General features: G+C 38.0%; 1 protein-coding gene and 1 pseudogene across 1 annotated transcript in view; one reads left to right on the forward strand and one right to left on the reverse strand.

Annotated features, from left to right (window-relative positions):
- LOC107670299 (sacsin-like) overlaps positions 1 to 13,010 on the forward strand; it is a 17,345-nt pseudogene extending 4,335 nt beyond the window's left edge.
- Positions 13,011 to 13,848: 838 nt separating this feature from the next.
- LOC107670331 (disco-interacting protein 2 homolog A-like) overlaps positions 13,849 to 23,817 on the reverse strand; it is a 50,038-nt gene continuing 40,069 nt past the window's right edge. Inside the window, exons 24-37 of the mRNA XM_016462906.1 lie at positions 22,476 to 22,556; positions 22,254 to 22,377; positions 22,033 to 22,154; positions 21,166 to 21,277; positions 20,966 to 21,075; positions 20,750 to 20,880; positions 19,721 to 19,907; positions 19,316 to 19,486; positions 17,513 to 17,574; positions 17,278 to 17,335; positions 16,357 to 16,431; positions 16,041 to 16,215; positions 15,680 to 15,803; positions 13,849 to 14,238 (exon numbers count right to left, since the gene is read on the reverse strand). Of these exons, the coding sequence (XP_016318392.1) occupies positions 13,986 to 14,238; positions 15,680 to 15,803; positions 16,041 to 16,215; positions 16,357 to 16,431; positions 17,278 to 17,335; positions 17,513 to 17,574; positions 19,316 to 19,486; positions 19,721 to 19,907; positions 20,750 to 20,880; positions 20,966 to 21,075; positions 21,166 to 21,277; positions 22,033 to 22,154; positions 22,254 to 22,377; positions 22,476 to 22,556 (1,785 nt within the window). The 3' untranslated portion in view covers positions 13,849 to 13,985. The remainder of the gene's footprint in view (positions 14,239 to 15,679; positions 15,804 to 16,040; positions 16,216 to 16,356; positions 16,432 to 17,277; positions 17,336 to 17,512; positions 17,575 to 19,315; positions 19,487 to 19,720; positions 19,908 to 20,749; positions 20,881 to 20,965; positions 21,076 to 21,165; positions 21,278 to 22,032; positions 22,155 to 22,253; positions 22,378 to 22,475; positions 22,557 to 23,817) is intronic.

A 23,817-nucleotide genomic window follows, 5' to 3' on the forward strand; every position in this document is an offset into this window, starting at 1 on the left:
GGCACCACGCATCATTGATGTAAACACAAAGCCCGCCGCCCTCGACGTGAGCTCTGTTCGCTCGATAGCATGTCAGCTGATCTAGATGAATAGCGCAGTCCGGAACGCTGTTGCTGAGCCATGTTTCCATGAACACAAAAACACAACAGTCTCTAACAGTCCTCTGAGTTGAGCGTAGTAGTCGGATAAAGTCCAGTTTATTATCCAAAGAGCGTACGTTAGCCAGTACGATGGTGGGGATAGCTGGCTTGTGTGGGTTAGCCGCTAGCCTAGCCCGGATACCTCTGCGCTTACCCCTCTTCTGCTTCCTCTCGCGCCGCTTGTGGCGCCTCCACTGTGTGCAGCAGTGGGGGTCAGTGATGGTGTAGGCCTCCGGAGCAGACCGAGGTCCCGCAGCTCTTCGGCGTGCGCGGGGTTTAGCTCTAAAAATGTGGTTCTACCGACATTGAGCAGAAACTCACAACTGTATGCGCACTTAGAGACAGATAGACGCGAAGAATACGTACAAAAACACTGCGACTTACAAGATAAAAAACACGAAAACACCGTTCTGTCGGGAGAGAGAGAAGCCGCAGCGTGTGCACGCGCTGCCATCTTGGATCGGATCGGATTAGAGTTAACCGATTGATATGTTTTGCAAAATTATTATTGCAGGTATCACAACAGAAATAAACTATGTTACAGATTACAGTAATCTTTTTTGAAGGTCAGTCTATTATTAATAGTAAAATGCGATACTGGACATTTAATTGTGCATGGTCATTTCCCATTTTTGTTCATCAGCTAACACTCATCATCCAAGTTAATCTTTAAATACGTAACACTAAAAATAACAGATTTAATAACACTCTTAGATATAGTATTTAGCCAATCCCTAAACTGTTAATTAAAATGTTGCACTGATTTCAAGATAAAAATAAATGTAATATCGCCTTATTTGTATTGACTAGGATTGGTGTATCCCTAATTATAGTGTATTATAACAATCAACAATCTGGTTGCATTGACCTGATGGACAGCAACATCAGTTTTAACAAATAACTGCATTTCAGGGTACTTTGGACGTCAGATTCTGACACAGGATTTAGCACAACACAAGCGATGTTAACACTATTAAAATGGATTATTGTTTTTTTACAGACTTGCCATGTGTCTTCAGTTCTGAACACCTAGCCATTTTTGATCCACAAAAGATGATGTTTGGAGAGGATGAAGAAGGCTATCGATGGTCTTTGAATGACGAAGAGGACAGAGAGAGCCTTTTGAACTTGAGAGATCAGTTTCAGCCCTTTCAAAATATTGTCAGTCAAGTCAAAAGTTGTACCTGGGAGAAGGTCATCAGCGAGGAGCAATACTTCAAAGGAACGCTCTTCCGCTTTCCTCTGCGTAATGAGGCTTCTGAGATCTCCGATAACCTATATAACACCACAAAAGTTACCCAGCTCTTTCACAGTTTCATTGCTGATGCAGACATCAGTCTTCTTTTTCTGAGAAATGTGTCATCTATTACTTTGCTGCATATTGACACCAATGGCCTCTGCAACAATAGGCTGAAAGTTTCAGAGTCAAATCACTTTATTACTGACCTTTCTCATATCAAGCAGGAATCGTTTGACAGAAAAACGTGTTTTAAAACAGTATCACAGATTTCCCAGCAAATGGAAGAAACAAAGTCCCAGTGGCTTGTGACAACTTGCCTTCTGAAACAGGGATATATACCAGAGATTGACTCTCTAGCTAATAAGCTGAGCTTCTACCCTCAAGCTGACGCAGCATTTCGATTAGATGAAGACAGATCACTTTGCAATGGGCGGCTATGTTGCTTTCTGCCACTTCCAAATAATGAACCAAACAAAACCGGACTTCCCATTCACATCAATGCTTGCTTTGGCCTGACAGACAATCGGAGGTTCATCAAGTGGCAAGAGGAGGATCAGAAGAATGATGAGTCTGCATTGTGGAATGAGCTGCTCACGAGAGAGATTCTTCCCCATGTATATCTCAAGATGATTCTAGATGCTATTCAGTTATCAGGAAACTCAGCCCTGCCTTCCCCCACTGTGTACAATATTTGGCCTGACCTATCGAAGACTGTACATAAAGAGAGATGGCATGAAGTTGCAATAGATACTCTGAAAGATCTATTTGAATACAAGATCTTTCACCTTGCTGATGATGAGCAAATCTGGGTGTCTGCCTCAGATGCAGCTTTTCCAGTAAACAATATACGTAGTGACACAATGTCTGCTGTGTCAAGATTATTGATTGCTGAAGGAGAAAACCTGGACACAGTCCCAGAACATGTTTTGAAAGATGTTCAAGAGGTCTTCCCTGAAAGTGACACCTTGACATGGGTGACTCAATCTTATGTTAGAGATGTCCTTCACAGAAGTGAGGCTGAAAATCTCAGTAAAGATGACAAATACTCTCTTCTTGAATTTGCTCTCAGTGATGAAAAGTACACAGAGTTACAAGGACTTAAGCTTCTGCCTCTCAGTGATGGAACCTTTACTTCATTTGGCAATGGAGTGCAGAACACTGTTTTGATTGACAATGAGAGTTTCCAAGGTAAGGTTTGACATAATCTCTTTCCTACTTGAATTATTTAGTGTCTTTATATTGTGTTGTCAAAGTAGTAATAATCTGTTTTTTTTTTCTTCTTTGTTTAGAACATTGCTGCCATTTTGTAAAGAAAGGTTTTTACCCAACGATCTGAGCCATTTTTGCACTATGCAACTAAGGAAACTAGCAACAAGGAGTAAGAACATTGTTTCATATCTTTTATCAGGAATGCTTATAATAATATGAAATTAATGTTTGTGTGTGTGTGTTTCAGGCATATACAACATAATCAATTTGGATGCACAACATGTTGTTACACTCATGAAGAAGCACTTACACATGGACTGGAAAATTACCCAAGGTCACGTGACATGGGAAACAGCAGAAGATCATCATCCTACAAAGAGCTGGCTGGTTGAATTCTGGAAGTTTCTAAGCACTGAATGGAATGACTTAAGCAGCTTTATTGACATGCCTTTAATACCACTGGAGCCACTGTGGAGTTCAGGCAATTCTATATTGTTAGCAAGGTTGCAGAGTAAAACAACTTTGAACTTTCAGAGTAGCACAGGGCCCAACTTGTCAGATAATGTTCAGAAAGTGTTAAAAATGGTGAGATGTACAGTCATAAAAAGAGATGAGTGTCTTAGACATCATGACATTGAGAGTTATGTTCTTCCAGCTTCACCAAGAAATGTTCTTCAAGTCTTTGTAAACTCAAACAGAGACCAGGTCATCAAATCCATTGCCTCTGCTTCATCACATGAAATAGATGCATTGAAAGATTACCTCTCTTCCTTGGATTCTCTCTCAATTGCTGAACAGGACCTACTTTCCACGTTGCCAATCTTCAGAATAATGTCTGGGAAATATGTTGCTGTTAAATCAAAACAAGCAGTTTTTTCATCCACCAATCCAGCCATTCCGAATGATCTGCCAATGCCTTACACCATTGTACAGTGTGCAAATGAACCTGATCGCAGACTTTTGACTCTTCTGGAAATTAACATTTTGGATCCAGCTGAGGTGGCTGTTCATTTGGTTGACTGCATTAAGACAGGCTCTTGCAAAAATGATGAGGAACAGACAATAATGACCTGGATACTGAATAATGGTAGCATTCTATTCTCACACAGTGAGCAGCTGCTCACAAAAACAAAAAGTCTGAGTTTTATTGAGACAACTCAGGGGGAACACAAACAAGCCTCAAATGTTTTTGATCCAAGAAACAAGACATTCCAGGACCTTTTCGAAACAGATTTCTTTCCTCCACCTATTTACACAAAGACCGAGGAAATGCTTCAGAGTTTGCAACGCCTTGGCTTAAAGACAGAGCAAAAAGAAATATCAACAGCAAACATACTCCAAGTCATAAATTGTATTGAAAAGCTTTGTGTTCACTCACCAGATAAAGCATTCACAAAAGCAAATACTCTTGTTCGAGTACTGAATGAGAATGATTTCCTTTCAAAATTCACCAAGATGCAGATAGAAGAGATGATGCAAAGGCAGTGGGTGCCTTGTGAAAATCCAAAGTTCTTGAAACCTGTAGAGAAGTTTCTACAGGTTTCTACCAGCCAGCTGAAGTTAGGGATTTAAAGTATTCTTCAATTGTTGGATATGTAATGCCCCTTACCTCTAAGCTAACAGGACATGTCTGCAAACATCTTGGACTTAATGAACCCCCTCCTGCTGAAAAAGTCTTAGAGAACCTTTCTGCACTGAGATCAATGGTCAACCCAAATTCAGATTTTCAATTTAAAACCGAGCTACACAGTATGTTTGACAAATTTCAGAGATTTAAAGGACACAAAATGCATTCCCTGGATCTGGAATAAAAGTGAGGTTCTCTGTCCAGGAGATATAATTTTAACCTATCCACCTGAATTGAATTTAAGCCCTTACGTCAAGAAAGTGCCTGAAGAGTTTTTGCAATATGAAAACCTGCTAATGCAATTTGGTGTGAAGAAAACACTGTCTGATGAGGAAATTGAAGACATGCTACATGACATAAAACACAGAATTGACCGCAGGTGTCCTCCTCATGGAGACTCGACAGAACTTAGAGTGACAATTGCCATTCTTGACTGGATGCGAAAAAATGAGAAGTGTTTAAAGGACAGTACACCTGTGCCTGTCATGGCACAAAACCAAAACTTTACTCTGCAATCTTTATCCAAAACAGTATTCTGTGACATAAGTGCTGAAGGACTAGAAGACCTGAAACAGGACAATGAGGAATTCTATGTCATTCATGAGGAAGTTCTACCCCTCACTGCAAAATGGTTGAAAGTCCCATTCTTAAGTACTCGCATCTTAAAACCACAGTTCATACAAGCAGAGCAAGCATCCTTTGGTATAGAACAATGTGGTCAATCTGAACCAATTACTCAAAGAATTCAAAACATTCTCAAAGAGTATGATGAAGAAAGTGACATTTTCAAAGAACTCCTACAAAATGCTGAGGATGCTGGGGCAAACATGTGTAAATTCCTCCTTGACTTCCGAAAACACAGAGACCCCCCTGAAACCCTCTTTGATGATGGAATGGCCCTCTGCAATGGGCCATGCCTTTGGATCTTCAACAATGAGCTCTTTTCAGAAGAAGACTGGAGAAACATTGTCAAAGTGGGATCAGCATCAAAACAAAACAAAGTTGAGAAGACTGGAAAGTTTGGGCTTGGATTTAATGCTGTTTACCATGTGAGTGATATTCCCTCAATTTTGAGTGGAAATAGCCTTCTCATACTTGATCCAAATGTCACCCATTTGGAAAAGCACATACTCAGCAAAGGAAACCCAGGAATTAAACTCGACCCATTTCAGGAACAGCTGTACAAAAGGTTTCCTGGACAGTTTAAATCTTATGAAGGCATTTTTGATTGTGATCTGTCAGCGCAAAACAGCAAGAAAGCTTACAACGGATTGCCATGAAAGTGTTCTTGAGCTTGGGAGCTTCTTGTGTTGTTTCTCTCCCAACATGGGTAAGAGACAGTTTCAATTATTGTGGATTTAAGGAAATGATCAAACAGAAAACAATCAACTGGCCTGAGTTTTACAGCACTGTGTTAAAGAACTTGAGTGCTCTGGACACACATAACAGAAATTTGCTTGTTCTGAATGCCATCGACTTGAATGATCCTGATGTTGATGACCTGCTGAAAAGTTACCCTTGCATTCCAACACAGGAATGTGAGAAGCTTCAATATATCAAGCGACTTGTGAATCCTTCTGGCAAGGTAGCTTTTTTGTATGAACTTGAGGAGGGACACTTTCTTGAAGGAACTGCAAATAACTTTCTCTCACCAAAAATAATTCAACGACTTTCCGATTTGGGAATGCTGAGTGACCACCTCCCTTTAGAAGACATCATAGAAAGAGCAGGAAAGATATCCAGTGTTTGGAAACAGGATAAATCAAAATTTCGTAAATGTCTTCAGTGTCTCATGCAGTCAATGAAAGACTCCTCAGAAGATGTGAATTCTCTGCACTGGCTCACACTCTCTCGAATACCATTCCTTCCTGCCTTAGCTCCTTTAGATCATCAAAATAAGAACAACACTGTTCTTAAAAAACCCTCTGAAGTGTACATGGACAGTTGTCGCAATTTAGTAAGCATGACAGAATTCACAGTTGATCATTCAAACCTTCAAATGCACGGTTGTGATTCAGTTCTCCAAAAATTGAGAGTACAGACAAATCCACCAGTTGAGACAGTGCTCCAACAGCTGTTAAACACACACCAACACTGCAATGCATTTGAAAAAACGACGATCTTCAACATTGCTCAATTTTGCTATAAATACCTCACCTATTACTTGTTGGAACAGAAAGATCCCAATCCAATTATTGGCCATGCAAAATCATTTCCATTCATTTTCATTGAGGATCACTTTGTTGATGTGAAGGCAGTGGCCAGAAGTGAAGAATTTGAAAAGAAACCATATCTATATGTGCTTCCAGTCATCTTCTCCAATTTTGAGAGTCTCTGGGACTGCCTTGGCATCAAAAAACAATTCACAAAAGAACAATTTGTTGCTGCACTTGAGGAAATGAAGGCTTTATATGGATCTCATCCTCTTTCCATGTCAGACCTCCATAATTGTGTTGCAATACTCATGGATGGGCTGTACAACATCAAAGAAGAAAAGCTTACAAACTGTCTCATACCTGATGAGAGCGGTGTGTTGACATCTTCTAAAGAGCTGAGATTTAATGACAGCCCATGGATGCCTGTCTCAGCTGGTGTCAAGCTCTCCCATGAGCTGATACCTCGGCCTGTGGCCTGTCATCTTGGTGTAACGACAACAAGACACCAAACTCTGAAGAATAATTTTGTCAGTGGGTTTTCCCTTCATGCCAAAGAGTTTGGACAAACCGAGAAACTAACTGTCCGAATAAAAAATGTAATTGATGCATATCCATCTAAAAAGGATATTCTGAAAGAGTTCATTCAAAATGCTGCTGATGCAGAGGCAACAGAAATTCACTTTGTGTTGGACAAAAGAAAACATAGGACAGAAAAGATATTTGGAGAGAAATGGGAACTGGTTCAAGGCACATCACTTTGTGTGTACAACAACAGAACATTTTCTGATGCTGATTTGCAAGGTATTCAGCAGCTGGGGGAAGGAGGAAAACATGGCACTTTAGGGAGAACTGGGAAATATGGACTTGGCTTCAATTCAGTGTATCATCTGACAGATTGTCCATCTATCCTGACTGGTGACAAATGGCTCTGCATTTCTGATCCAAATTTAAAATACGTGGAAGGTGTAACAAAACAGTCCCCAGGCCGCATGTTTTTAATGGAAGATTAATTTAAGAAGTCTTTTGAGGATGTTTATCATACCTTTCTTCCAGAAATGTTTGATCTCAATTCTGGAACCATGTTCAGGCTCCCTCTCAGGACAGAGATAATGGCAGAAAAATCTGAAATATCAAGACATACAGTCACAGATCGTGACATGAAGGAACTTTACTATGCCTTGACAGAAGATCCTGAAGGACTAATTATCTTCTTGAAACACATCACAAAAATACAGTTTTCAGAGATTACTGAAGATGGAAAACAACCAAAATATTATTTCCTTATCGAAAAGATATACACAGAGGAGTGCATGGTAAACAAAGAAAACTTTCATAGACACGTTAAAGAATCCCTCATGTCAGGAACAGCAGAAACCTGCAAAACCATCTATGACATACAAATCTCATCTGGAAATAAACAAAGCAAGTGGGTCATTGCAGAGTGCTTTGGCTTCTCAAATCAAATCCATGAGAGAAAAAACACACAAGATTATTTCAAAGTTCCTCAAGCTGCTCTGGCTGCATGTTGGAGCAGCTAATTTAACCACACATTTACTGGTATGGCATTTTGTTCTTTGCCCTTACCTGGACAAACTGGTTTACCAGTTCATGTGAATGCAAATTTTGAAGTTGATTCTTCTAGAAGAGACTTATGGAATGAGGATGGTGATAGTCTGAAGACTGAGTGGAACCAGTCGCTGAAAGTAAACATAATTTCACCACTCTATGCTGACCTCCTGTTACACCTCTGTTCACACATGAAGAAAGATACACCTACAGCTCTTGAATTCCTTGAGTCTCCTTACCTCAGATACTTTCCATGCATTTCTCCAGAAGTAGACAAAGTCTGGCATGATATGATTCATGAGGTCTATAGCTCAATCGACCAATGTGACTTTCCTGTCATACCCACGGTACATGCTGTTCCTGTTGAGTCATCACATGTTTTACAAGATGCAAATATACAAAAATACACAGTTACCTGGTGTAGTGCAGCTAAACCACATTCAGAAAATTGTCCATATTTTACAACTGAGGACCATGATGGAATTTTCAAAATTTTAGATGACACTGGGATGAAATTAGTACCATACTCTTTGAAAATGCATGAAATAAAAGCACATTTTAAAGAAGCTGGTGTGAATGTGGCAGAAATCAGTGCTTCGACAGTGATTAATTTCTTGAAGCAAAGATCACTGAATGATCCTTCCCAGACAACTGGTAGTTTGCCTTTGCCCATCAACCAGACCTTGATCAAAGATAAAACAAGATGTTCAAAACTTTTGAAATTCTGCTTGACAAATGTCAATGAGGAAAATGTCCATGTCTTCAATGGGTTGCCTCTTCTCCTCACACAAGATCAGATGTTAAGAGTCTTTGACTCTAAATCCCCAAAGCTGAAATCAAGATTTAGCAGTATTTTCCAAGGACATCAGGAGGTGTTTACAGATATTGATACAGTGTTTGTCAATTAAAATGACCAAATTATGTATGATGGAATGTTTATTAAGGGCTTAACAATTGATATAGCAGCAACATATTTGAAACCAGAACTTGAACAACTGCTCAGGCAGTCATTACCTGATCAAAGATGCCAGCTCTACAAAGCAGAGAAAGAGACAATCAAATGGCTGAAAACTTTATGGAGCTTCTTTGATGATCAAGAGAAAAGCTACCAAAATGAAAATCTGAATGTATTCAGTGAGATAAAAAAGCACTTTGACGACAATCCTATCTTACCGGTAATCTGCTCCAGTCAAAATAACACACATTTCTTACAAACAATAAATAACATATCAAAAGTTATTCAGTATAAAAATGGAAAAATAGCATCCATTCTCATAAAACTGGGGTTCATGAAAATAGACCGATTCTTTTTCTCTGATCTTAGTTTTGAATTCCGTCACAAGTATATGAATCCAGAACTCCTGCAAACAGGAGACAGCAGTGGTGTTTTAGGACAGGTTTATCATGTACCACATTCACAGTTTGAGGAGCTGTCTAAAGATGAATGTATAGATCTTCAGTGCTTCTTACAGCATGGGATCAGAAATTCCAATAACAATAGTCAATATGTGTCAATGCTCAAGTCCTTGCCCCTGTTTGAGTCAATATCTGGAAAACGGGAAAGGATTGATTTACACAGTGGGGTATTCATTCTGGATTCTCAGCATCAGAATGACTTTCCAAATTTGTACCATGTCGATGGATGTGACAGTATCTTCCTCAAGCACAGCGGGTTGACCTTAGAATTGGCAGAACAGCTAGAATTTCAGATTCTGAATGATTTGGAGTTCTGTGTACAGTTCATTCTTCCTTCTGTGCACAAGATGAAAGAGGCCAAGCTTCTTGATTTCATGCGGTTGTTAATGGAACTTGGACCAGTGGATCACAGGATTGTCTCTGCATTGAGAGAGGTCAGATTTATTCGAGACATCCATGGCTCTCTTCAGGTGGCTTCATACTTCTATGATGACAATGTACACATTTAAAGGGCAATGCTTCCAAAAGAGAGATTTGTGCCAGAAACATTTTGGGACAATTTCCAAGATAGATGTACTGAAGCATATTCTTGCTTAAAGGACCTTGGATTGAAACATGAGGTGTCTGATGAGGAAATCATTGAGTTTGCAAAACAAATTGAATCTGAAACTAGAGGCAACATTCCTTTAGCTGTTCTCAAAAAAAGATCACAACTCCTGTTTGAGACTGTTTTATCAAAGAGTAATGAGAAAAAGCCTGATTTACTGAGCAGAGTTGCTAACATTAAATTCATCTTCCCAGTGCAAATTCATCAAACCCGTTGTGATTATCACAAGGCCTTTGCTCAAGAGAGGGAGGTTGTTGCAATCAATGGAACACTCATTGGCAGAGACAGTGATTACCAATTTCTGATATGGACATCTATGCCAATCATACCCTTAGAAAACTGCTCTCCACAACACCTAATGAAAATGATGGATGCAGGAGCCTTGGAGACTCCACCCCCTGGAGAATTAGCTGCTAATCTAAAAAACATCTGTAAATCTCAGTGCCACACATACATACTGCAGAAAACAAGAACCAAGGTATTTATCAAATCATACGCATACCTGCAGTCAATACAGTTTGATGCCTCTCTGTTCTCAGACCTCCCCATTATCCTTGCGGAAAATGGCACAACACTTGTGAAAGCTTGCCAGACAGTACTTATGCTGTTTCATGCTCTTGAGTTTAGGCCTTACTTGTACAGCATTCCCTTAAATTATATTAAGTTTGAAAACTTCTTCAAGAAGATTGGCGTAGAGGAAAGGCCCACCATTGACCAATATATCACTGTTCTTCAAGAAATCTATTCAGATACATCTGACAAAGACAGCCTTCAAGCAAATCAGAAGAAAACTGTGAAATGTGTTGTACAACAGCTATTTTGCCTGCTGAAAAAGGAACAAAACAAATCTCTTTTTCAAAACAGCCCACTTTATCTTCCTTCAACAGATGGAAGACTATACGAATCCAACACTTTGTTTTTCAATGACACCATCTTCCAGGCCACAAGACTCAAGGGTCCTTTGGAAACAATCTGAAACTGCTGGAAAAATTAAACTGCTGTCATCTTGGAAATGATCACTATGAACATCAAACATTGTTGCAGTTCCTTCCAGAGCATGTTCGCCCCAAACTTCTCTCGGATGCAATTTCTGAAAACCTGGATGGAATAAGTGTCCAATATTGCGATTATGAAGGGGACTGTGAATTTAGTGGCTGGTTTGACAAACACTTGTCTTCTGATTAATTTCTTCATGGACTAGTCTGTCTCATCAGAAAAGAGAGCAACGGTGGGGTTTCACATTCTGAAGCTGAAGAAAAGTGTGAAGAAATATTTTCTAAGGTTCAAATCATCTGTTGCAAAACTCTTCAAACTGAGCTTCTGTTAAACCATGAGCCACTAGAGGGTAGTAAGGCTGAAACAGATGTTTATGTGAAGAAACAGCAAAATGGATGCAGTTTCTACATAAAACACAATGATGACAGGGCCCTCAAAGTAGTAAATGAAGTTAATATGTGTCTTACTAAAGATATCAATGCTCTTCTAAAGAACTGTTTGACCACCTCAAGCCTTCTAGTCCTTGGACAACTTTTGCTGTGTGATAACATGGATGATGTTGAGAAAACCTTAGCAAATCATGGCATTCATAACAGTGGTCACAAGGAGGAAGGACACAGTTCCTTACCGAAACCTGGATGTCATATACCTGAAGAATGGCATGACTGCCTTGACATGAACTTCCTCAACAACTTTGAAAGTGGAGAGTATGTTGGCTTCAGCAAGGACGAATTTGGTGAATATTTCTACGCCATTATTATTGAGCGAGTGGATGATTCACTGGGACAAACAGGACCGTTTCCTGCCAGGTATAAAATTCAAGTTGGCAGCGATGACTTCATTGAAGTAAACTCTCTTGACCTTTACCAATTTAAAAGGGAAAAGATGACAACTGCTTCAAAAGGGTCCACTTGCACAGATATAGAAAGTCTTTTGACATCTGGGCCTCCACCTAAAACAGATTTTCCTGAGTCATTGGAAGAGATCAGAAGAGAAATTGACCAAAGCTTAAATGAAATCTGGAATATCTCAAGTGAGGACAAACAAAAACCTCTTAAATGTCTCTACCTCAACTGGCATCCAGATAAGAACCCAGGAAATGAAGCACTTGCCGCAGATGCATTCAGATACCTGCAAAAGAGAATTGAGGAACTACAACGAGGGGAAACTGCACAGAGCACGTCAACAGACCAGACAAACTTTCAAGATTTCTATGATACGTGGAACACAGAGGCACAAAGTCACAGGAGGGGACGCGAAAGGTTCTATCAGAACTATTCTAGAAGGAACTATAACTTTTGGTCATACCACAGAGAAACTCCAAGGCCTAACAGAGGGGAGGCAAAACGCTGGTATGAACAGGCTCAATGTGATATCAAAGCAGCTCACAATGACACTGGAGGAGAAAGCTCAGAGTGGTGTCTGTTTAAAGTGCGTGAAGTTGTGGAAAAAGCCCTGATAGCAGCGATGTACAGGGGAAGTGGACATCAACCCAAAAACTGCTCAATAACTAGCCTTGCTCAACAGGTGTCCCATTTCAGCTCACAGTTGACTTCTTTACCGAACTATGTGAGGCAACTGACTGAACTTGGTGTTGATGGCAAAAAAACGCAATATCCGAACTATCACCAATTTCCTCACATTCCAAACAAGCAATTTAGCATTAATAATGCCAGAAGGGCACTGGATATTGCAACAAAGCTTTTAGAAAAAATAGAAGAATACATCTCTTGAAATATTTTGAAACTACTTTTCCGTAGAGGCGACTAGGATCTTTTTGGTACCTATTTAGCACGGCTAACATGCATACTGGAAATTCTTAAACCTTTGTAATCATGTTTTGATAATTGTGAACCTGGTTATCCTTTTGCTTACTATTATATGCAACATTTATATTATTCCATACTGGATATTCTTGTAGCTAACAGTAGAGCATGGCATTAGCAACGGCAAGGTCATGGGTTCAATTCCCAGGATTGAATTAAATAACATGTTTATCTTAAATACAATGTAAGTTTCTTTCGATAAAACTGTCTGCAAAATGTGCATTAAAAATCACACTAGAATTAGAAATGTCAATGTCCATCATTTAAAAGCATGGGTTTTATTAAGAAATATTAACACAAGTCAAAAGCTGTTTCAACCAAATATTCACTAAATGACAAAAATTGAACACTGTCACACAACCATCCTACAATACAGACGCTGTATGTACTTTACAATCCTTGCAGCAAAACCACTTCTTGAGTCTATTGCAATATAAAATATTACATGAATAGTGTCTCATATTGTTCCCCTTACTGTTTGTGAAACTAAGCTTCGATTTGAGCAGCATCTGGTTTCCTCCATGCCACTGCAAACCATGCCAAAAGTATTTGTAGTTTTCTGGTGTCCCAGTAATAACTTATTACACAAATTCTGTACATACTTACAGCAGGCGCACTGCCTGTCCGTTACGTAATGAACACAATAAAAGAAAGCAAGCATTGTTAAAAGTGGTCTTTACAGTGCTGGCCAATGCGGTGTACAGTGCGTCTGAAAAATACAAGCAAATATCACACTTTAACACAGTAATGAAAAGCCCTCACCTGCAGTGGTCATTTTTTCCTGAAATAACGATCTCATCTGTTTGGTATGTTTTAATGAATTAATGGAAAAGGCTACTTTCTTTTCAATCAGTAATATGTAGGAGACTAAAAATGTCACCTTCATACATTCATCTGCAGGAATATAAGATAATCTAGTTGTAAACGGTGATGTCATACTGTAAAAAATAGTTCAAACTTGAAATGCTGTGAATAATGGAAATTTGAGCAGAAATATTTTTCAGATTGGGATTCGGTTACCTGAATAAGACTCTTCATCTATTCACTGTTATTACCCTGATAAACTGCATAGCTCCATCAAGGACTCTTCATGTTTGTGGAGGAAGAGGCAAGCCTGTCCAAACTTCCCCCTAATGCTTCCTTTGTAAATTTGCATATGCAGATATTCCTGGCATCTAGTTCCTCCTCCATGTCACACATTCTCACATGTTGTAGGCCACATATATAGGGTCCAGCTGGTCGGCGAGGAAGCCGTCCCGCAAGTGCATGCGCTGCTTCTCCCCTCTGGAGTTGATAGGAATGACTCCATGGTCCACCACCACAACGACCCCCACTATGAGATAGTGCTCTTCCAGAACCACGTTGGTCACCAGAGCAACAAGATCCAGGGCTTCCTGTTCTGACCCCTCAAGCTCCACGACCACCACCAAGAGATTCGTCCATGTGAACACAGCACTGAGGAGAGAGTGAGAGAAAGTGAGGAGATGAAAGGTGTATTGAAGTATGAAAAGCAGAATACTGTATCTACACTGTAAATCATGGCTAGTTTTATACAACATGGGTATACAACATGGCTTTATATTTGTAAATCAAATATAAAGTGTAACAAAATGAAACATTTCATACAACAAGATATTAATACGGAAAAAAAAACAGTCTCCAGACTTGGTCAACAGCATTCATGGCATACAGTTAATTATCGCAGAAATTTTGTTGACTAGTTCTGTTTGTCTTTCTAATGTTAGCTGACTACATGATAACGAGTAGGCATCCCTTGATAAAGAAGTGGACTTAATTGTATTTAATGTGCACTTGTAGTGTGCTTCAAATCTTGAAAGATTATTTTAAAAACTACATGCAGATAATATAATATAAATGAAATAAGAGGTCACTTGAGTGTACTTAAAGAGAGCACACTTGCATGACTGTTTCACACTGAAGTACACATTTAAAAAAGTGCACTTTTTAATAATGTCAAATTAGAAGTTTTATATTGATGTGTTGACTAACATACTAAAGCACATGCAACATACTTGATTGTAGTTTTACCAGCAGTGTGTTATTCAGTATTATGTTTAAAGTTAATACATTTAAATGTTCTAAATTGGAACTTCTTCATTACAAATGTGTAATAAATATATTTAAATACATGACATACAAGTTGACATGACATTAAACTATATTTTAGTTTACCATAAATGTTTGTCAGTATATTCAGCAGTACACTTTAACCATATTCCAAAGGCAATAGAAGTAATGATGAAATTACATATAAAGATGCACTTCAGTCTTACTAAAATGGACAAAAAAAAGCAAACTGCATTTATTATAAATGTAAACTATAATACATTTGAATTTAATTGCTATTTACATGCAATTCAGTTTGCACTAAGTATAGGCTGCTCTTTTAAAGTATGTTTAGGAATGGTATCAAAACTGTATAGTTACCAATATTGGATTTGACAATGTTAGATTACCAATGTCCATTACTGTAAGTGTGTTTGACTGGCCAACAATAATTATAGTCATCATATAGTCTTGGAATTTTAACATGACAAAAATACCACAATTTGTGTTTCAGGAAATAAAGTAATCCAACAGCATGCCACAGATCTTATCTTGTATTTAACTCAAAACTTCCTTTAATACCTTTGCAAATTTTGCTTCTCAGGAAAAGTAACTTGTGTAAAACAATGTTTAGACATTTTCAAAGATAATTATTAAGAATAGTGAATTTTTAGCTATTGTCATGGATGCACTGAACAATGAAAATGATCAAATGTTCAGTTGTTATAAACAGTAAAATGGAGAGATTATATTACAGTTGAGTAAAGATTTAAATTAAAAGTGTATGCATTAAAATCTACTTCTGTGAGGTATAAGGAAAATTGCTTACCACTCTGCAATGCTCTTGTGTGACCTTATGACAGATGTTTCAATATCAATGGGATGGTAGCGCATTCCACGCAGCTCTAGAGTCTCATCTAAAGAACCAACCACGTACAAGGCATCATGCCGCTCTAGAATAATGTGCAAAAAACATCATTTATTGGACAACACAACTGATTTTGATATGAGTACACACCAAAAAAACAATGCACAAACACTACAACAAAATAAAAATAAAAAATGTATTAGCTTGTCAGGGTGTGTGTTGAAAGCTTTTATTGAACATGATTTTAAACTGAAAAGTCACCTCAGAAATATCTTGAAATGAGACACTAGTGTGTTTGGTTTTCATCTCATGCACACAGTACCTCCACTGGCATCTGTAAGATCTGTGCGCCGCAAGAAGCCGAGATATCCCGTGCGAGCCCAAACCGTCTGCGTGTCACCGAAGCTAAGTCTGGTGCTGAAGTGGTCAGCATGCAACGCCTCTTCACCATAAACCGTATAGTATCCTGTGGCATTATGGGGGCCGCTCACCCAGATCTGTTTTTAAATACAGTCCCATCAGCTCACTACACATGATATAATATAACATAACAGACTCTGCAGGTAACAGTACTTATTTTAGAGCTCAGATGTGGTTCTCTGTGGTTAATAGAACTCGCTTTAATATTTGAAACTCACTTCTCCCAGATGAGAATCTCCAAGAGGGCCTTTGGTTTCTGTGTTGGCAATTATAACCTTTACCCCAGGCAGAATCTGTGTGTTGAGAAATGTAATATATATAAAATAATTACATTTTTTAATTTAATTTATTTTAATGAAATATTTATTAGTTATAAATTTGGATTAACTACGGTTTTTTTTATGTTTTTGAAAGAAGTCTCTTATGCTCACCAAGGCTGCATTTATTTGATCAAAACTACAGTAAAACAGTAATATTGTGCAATATTATTACAATTTACAGGAACTGTTTTCTGTTTTAATATATACTTTTAATGTAATTTGTTCCTGTGATGCAAAGCTGTATTTTCAGCATCATTACTCCAGTCTTCAGTGTCACACGATCTTTCAGAAATCATTCTAATATGCTGATTTGCTGCTCAAGAAACTTTATTAACATCAGTGCTGAAAACAGTCTTTTCTGCTTAATACCATTTAAGTAAGATAAAAAATAAATACTTTTCTTCAGAGAGAATGTATTAAATTTATCAAAAGTGACAGTAAAGACATGCATAATGTTACAAAAGATTTCTATTTCAAATAAATGCTGTTCCTTTGAAATTTCTATTCATGAAAAAAAATGTAAATGTGGCAGGAAAAACTTTTCTAACATTGATAATAATAAACATTAATAATAATTGAGCACTAATAATAATAGATAACAAATATACACATATTATATAATATATATATATATATATATTAGGAAACAGTTATTTTAAATTGTAATAATATTTCACAATATTACTGTTTTTAACTGTATGTTGGATCAAATAAATGCAGCCTTGATGAGAACAAAACACTTTTCTTTCAAAAACATCAAAATACTGTAATTATTCCATTAAAATTTTGTATGTGTATTCATTATTTATAATATCTCACCTTCCCAGATTCCATCAGTGGCAGACTGTGCGGTGATCCTCTCTCAACTAATCGAACCCTGAGCGAATTGAAAAAAAAACAACAAAAAAACAAAACAGATCATATATAACTGAACGTTTCTAATTAAAAGACCAAAATAATTTACTTATTAGCTGATAAACAACAGAATATGAATAGACATGAATTGACACTGGTATATAAGCTTTAGGTAAATCAGAAGTGTTTGTTATAGCACCTGTCATGCCGCAGAGCCCTCATGTCTAGATATACTGTGGTGGGATCCGGCCCAGAGGTGCCCTAGAAACACAGAACAGCAGATCACTGGAGGTCTGTGATATATCTGCCACCACAGATTCTGTGTTCATACTACTGATCCACCTTCAGGCACTAGCACATGTACTGTGTTACCATGAACCGGTGGTGACATTATATGTGATGACACATAGGACCTTCTCAGAAAGATTATAAAAGTGAACATGGATTCTTAAAGGCAAAGTGTGTAATTTGTTTTGCTATACTTTTCTTAATAGGCAGTGACAACTATAAGCCATTTCCATGTTAAACTATTAGCTCTGTGGTGCTATCAAGGCAGATCTTTTGTTTGTTCGACCAGTCTGACACGGAAACATAGACTCAAACAATTCTGTGAGTTTCTGTTTGTGAAACAAATGACAGATTGTGAATGCTTGGGGCAGCCTGTTTGAAAACAGTCAATGCATTTTCAGCTAAATTTAGAAATGACATGCTTTACCTTCACAGATGGAAGTAGCAGATAATTTGTCATAAATTTCCTTTAAAGGGATAGTTCACCCCAAAATGAAAATTCTGTCTCAGCCAGATGTCTTTTTATTTTTTGGTGAAGTTTGGTAAACAAACAGTTTTGGTTCCCATTGACCTCCACTACAAAAAAATATAATGGAAGTCAATGGGAACCAAAACTGTTTTATCTTCAAAATATCTTCTATTATGTTTCCCAAGAAGTCATACAGGTTTGGAACGACTGTCATCGAATGAGGGTGATGACAAATCTTCATTTTTGGATGAACCATCAATTGAATCAGTCGCTGTAAAAACAGTTTTTGTCTTAGTTCTTGTAAAACATCTTACTCTTGTTGTGTCTAACTGTAAAGCATTATATGGTGGAATGAGGCATTGCAACAGTTACAATGACCTGCTCATGAATGTAACCCCTGTACTGCAAACACAGCTCGTATATAAGCAAGTCTACTCTATATGCACAGCTACAAGCATTGCTTTGACACAGCCTAGAGTAGATATATAGTAAGTGCAGGGCCAAGCACAAAAGCTGTGAAGAGCAGAGCAGGCATATGGATACATTCTGTCAAAGTAAATGAAAAACAAGTATATAGACATTAAAGTCACATTTCATAAATAGAAGCTTGCCATTTTTTGGACTACTTAACATTCTTTATGTCGTGCACATGAGCATTTCACACAAACAGAGACATATGAAAAGCAGAGCCTTTACAAGCGTCCTGGAAGCCCCCTGCTAGCACCCCTGTGGTCCCCATCTGGGTCACAGTACCTGCTCGGCCAACTTGCCCAGCCTGTTGGGCTGACGAGAGGGCATGGAGCAGCAGACAAACACAGGCGTACATTTAATACACAAACAGATACATGTACATACAGTTACAGACATGAATCCAGGCCAGTGAACAGAACATAAGGGTACAGAAAATGATTTTTAAACAATTACAGCAGATAAAGACCTATTCACACAAAGAGCGATGCGACAAAGCGACACAAAAAAAATAACAGCGTTAATAGTAATTTTTCACACCAAGTGTGATATTAAATTTCGATAGCCTTAGAGAAAATGTTACATACCTGAAAAAAGCGCTAATTTATACCTGTTGCGATATATTTAGCTTTTGGTGTGAAGAGATTTATAGTGCATTATTCTTGTCATGATAAAAAAATAATGGAAATTTCACACTTAATGTGAACAGGTCATTTAAAAGCACACATTCTATTTTCTACCTAACACAAATACAAAACACTTGAGTTCATCACTGACCTGAAGACAAATGGCCACATTGACCCTGCAGCCGAAGGTGGTGCTGACGGCCCGTGAGGAGAGTCCCAGGTCTTTGAAGATCTTCGAGAAGGACTGCGTAAGTGTGATGCGAGGACGTTCTTCAGCCACCACCATACAGGTCCGTACACACGACAGATTCACATTCCGTAACTACAGGTGTACAGATGGGGGTTAAACTCAGCGGAACAAATCAAATGCAACTTATGCCCTTAACGACTTTAACTAGAACTACTGTAAGCTAAATGGGATCCTAGAATATGCTGATACTGCTGATACACAGAGATAGGACATACAACTTAGTCTAAGATAATGAAAAAGTAAAGTAAACTACAGTTTGGTGTCGGTAGGATTTAAAAAAATATTTGTATAAGTCAAAATGCTCACCAATGCTGCATTTATTTGATCAAAAATATAGTAAAAAGAGCCCAGGCCTTTGGTACACATCTCCATCACTGAATACGAACAGAACGTCACTCGTACTTTATACTGACTGACAGCAGAAAGCCACAGAGACGGATTGGTCTCCAGCTCCAGAGGGGGAACCAGAATAGACTGATGGCCTGAGTACACACTGCAAACACAAACATGATTTACATTACTGTGCATCACATAAATAATATAATATCACAGTATCCTAGGTGTGATCTGTCTCTCACCTGCAGAGACACCAGAGGGCAAAGCCAAGGCCACAGTAGGGGTCCAGACAGATGGCGATCTGGCGAGAGGGGTACAGCTCACACTGCAGCTTAATAGAGCGACACAAGGCACTGGTGGCAGCATGGGACATCTGTGAGAAACACACAGTGTTAGAAATGTAAATACATTGTGAAATATTATTGCAATTTAAAATAACTGGTTTCTATTTTCATATATTTTAAAATGAAATTTATTTCTGTGATGCAAAGCTGAATTTGCAGCATCATTACTCCCAGTCTTCAGTGTTACATGATCCTTCAGAAACCATTCTAATGTGTGATTTGGTAGATAATTTTGACACTTTTGATCAATTTAATGCACTCTTGCTGAATATTTTAGTGTTCATTTCTTGTAAAAATCTTCTTGAAAAAAAGTCTATCGTACTGACCCCAAACTTTTGAATGGTAGTGTATCGATAAAACCACATCCCTCTAGGGTCTTTACATTAATATTTAACTGCTACAGTAGAGCTATTAACCACATAACAACAGTCTCTAAGAAACAAAATGAGCAAATTCTTCATTACACGTATCACAGCAGAAACCTCACTAGCATCTTCTTATTATCATTGTTGAACTGCTTAATATATTTGTGTAAACCGTGATAAATTTTTTTCAGAATTCTTTGATGAATAGAAAGGTCAAAAGAATAGCATTTGTTTAAATAATGCATTACTTTTATAATGCATTATATATATATATATATATAGTCTCTCACCTGCAGAGACACCAGAGGGCAAAGCCAAGGCCACAGTAGGGGTCCAGACAGATGGCGATCTGGCGAGAGGGGTACAGCTCACACTGCAGCTTAATAGAGCGACACAAGGCACTGGTGGCAGCATGGGACATCTGTGAGAAACACACAGTGTTAGAAATGTAAATCCCATATAAAATTAATGTGTTATTGGTACTTGAATGATGGGTTAGACAGCACCTTGACCCCAGCAAGGATTCCTGTGGTAGAAACACTGAAGTCAAGGTAGGCGAGCATCTCATGGGTGGGAGGTTTGTAGATCTGAGGAATTCTCTTTCTTGGGAGATCATCTGAATGGAACGAATAAACTTAATTTATCGTTCCTTTTAAGAAGGGATTGCAATGATACAATAGTAAAAAAGAGTAAATGATGTCTTTACCTGTGTCCAGTATCAATGGCCACATTTTAATATCCACAGCGGCCGCTGCCTCTTTGGATTTCAGTAGTTTCATTATTGCTTGAGTTGTCAGAATACATACAGACTTACTGACCTGTCAAACATATGCAACAGGATAGAAAAGTTACAGCAGGGAATACAAGATAGTGTTTAATCAATCAGACACTGGCTTAAGGCTAAAATAATACTTGTTTATATATATTAATTCTTAATACACACACACACACACAGCACACTGGTCAACTGTTGTTGTGTTTAGTTGTGCTATAGAAATAAAATTGACATTGACATTGACACTGACAATTGACACAGAATATAATCTACATATATAATCTAATATAATTAATCTACAGTGGTCCCAAAAAGTATATGGACATTATAGTCACCATTAATGACAATAATCTTGTTATTTTGATATAAAAAGTTCGACCACTTGGTAAAATAAATAAATTGCAAAAATTAGAGTGAGAAAAGCTTTAGAATTATTTGTTTTCTGACACTTAATTTGATATTTAATAAAAATAAATAAAAAAACAACACCTTACGAGTAAGTTTCAGTTAGTTAACATTAGTTAATGCATTAGGTATCATGAAGTAACGATGAGCAACAATTTTTTACAGCATTTATTAATCTATGTTAATGTTAATTTATAAATGCACAGCAAAAAAAAATCATTATTCCTAATGAATATGAACAAAATCAACATTATTGTTAAAGTGTTACCCATTAGATTCTATAAAATACAATAATACAGACTGGTCACAAGGGGGCGCTAGTGTTTCTGTTTATTGGCTAGGGAAGCATGGCTATGGTAAACAGCATGTGCTGCACTCAGAGACTGAAGTTACCTCAACAATCATTTTAACGGTTGGCAGGGTTGTGGTTAAGTTCTGTGGGTGTGGAGGCCTGACGGTGATTGGAACACAGCCGGCATACAGACAGCCATAGAAAGTGGCGATCAGATCAATACCTGCAAATTAGGAAGACAGAGAGGTATTGAGCCCCACAAAACCTGAGATCTAAACACCATTTATTAGACCACAGTAATATAAGTGTCTTTCTCCCCTACCAGGAGGATAAACAAGTGCAACATGATCTCCAGTGTTAAGTCGACCTCTTTCCATCAGCGCTACGGCCACACGCTCTGCCCGCTTGTGCAGCTGTACACAGGAGGCTGTGTTGGCCACAGTGCCCTGAAAAAATAAAACACACCAAGTAAGATCATAGTGAATATACACAATCTGACTCTGAATACTGTGTTTCCTGGACTGAGGAATAATGAGTTTTGTACCTTGGCGTTGAGCAGCAGAAACAGAGGGTGATCTGGTGTGGCCTGAGCCCTCCACTGCAGAACATCCTGCATGTACAGGAACTAAAAGAGGAGAGAGGACACATTCAGACAACAGTATACTTCAGGACCTGTCCCCGTGATAAAGTGCGCTTAAATGTATTGAAAGCGCACTTGTAGTGTACTTCAAATCTTAGATGTAACTTGTACTTGCACTTGTAAATCCGCTTAGTGTTCTTAAAGAGAGAACGCTTTCATGACTATGTTTCTTAACTCACTTAAGTACAATTTTCAAAAGTGCACTTTGATGTCATATTAAACGTTTTCATCATTACAAATGTGCAATTAAAATATATGTATGATATTGATTTATACTGTATTTTACCATAAATTCTTTTCAGCACATTCAGCAGTACTTTTACCATATCTCAATGACTGTAGAATTAATTATGAAATTACGTATAAAGATGTACTTAAAGGGATAGTTCACCCAAAAATGAAAATTATGTCATTAATTACTCACCCCCATACCGTTCCAAACCTGTAAGATGTTCGTTCATCTTCGGAACAGAAATTAAGATATTTTTGATTAATTCAGAGAGCTCTCTGACCCTCCATAGACAGCAAGGACATTGGTAAAATAGTCCATGTGACATCAGTGGTTGCACAGTAAGTTTACGAAGCTACAAGAAAACTTTTTGTGCGCAAAGCAAACAAACATAATGACTTTATTCAACAATTCGTCTCCTCCACGTCACCCTATAGTGCCATTTTGGGGAGTATCACATACATAAACAACGTATGCTGTTCTGTGTCAGCAGCACCGTATGCGGATATGCGGTTTACGTTGTTTACACTTTGATCAGAACGTAAACAACGTATCCGCGTACATACATTGCATACATTGTTTATGTATGTGATACTCTCAAAAATGACGCTATAGGGTGACGCGGAGGAGACAAATTGTTGAATAAAGTTGTTATTTTTGTTTGCTTTGCGCACAAAATTTTTTCTCGTAGCTTCGGAAAATTACGGTTGAACCACTGATGTCACATGGACTATTTTAACAATCTTCTTGCTAAGTTTCTGAGCTTTGATCGTGTAAAGATCCTTGCTGTCTATACAGGGTCAGAGAGCTCTCGGATTTCATCAAAAATATCTTAATTTGTGTTCTGAAGATGAACAGAGGTCTTACTGGTTTGGAACGAGAGAGTAATTAATGATATAATTTCCATTTTTCCAACAACAAAAAACAACTATAAAACAGCTAAAACCAGCCTAGTCTTAGGTGTAAAGTTGGTTGGTCTTTTAGCAGGTCTCCCAGCTTGACCAGCTTGACCCGCTA

This window comes from Sinocyclocheilus anshuiensis, unplaced genomic scaffold (assembly GCF_001515605.1).
Source record: "Sinocyclocheilus anshuiensis isolate Anshui unplaced genomic scaffold, SAMN03320099.WGS_v1.1 scaffold732, whole genome shotgun sequence".
In the NCBI taxonomy this organism is placed as follows: domain Eukaryota; kingdom Metazoa; phylum Chordata; class Actinopteri; order Cypriniformes; family Cyprinidae; genus Sinocyclocheilus; species Sinocyclocheilus anshuiensis.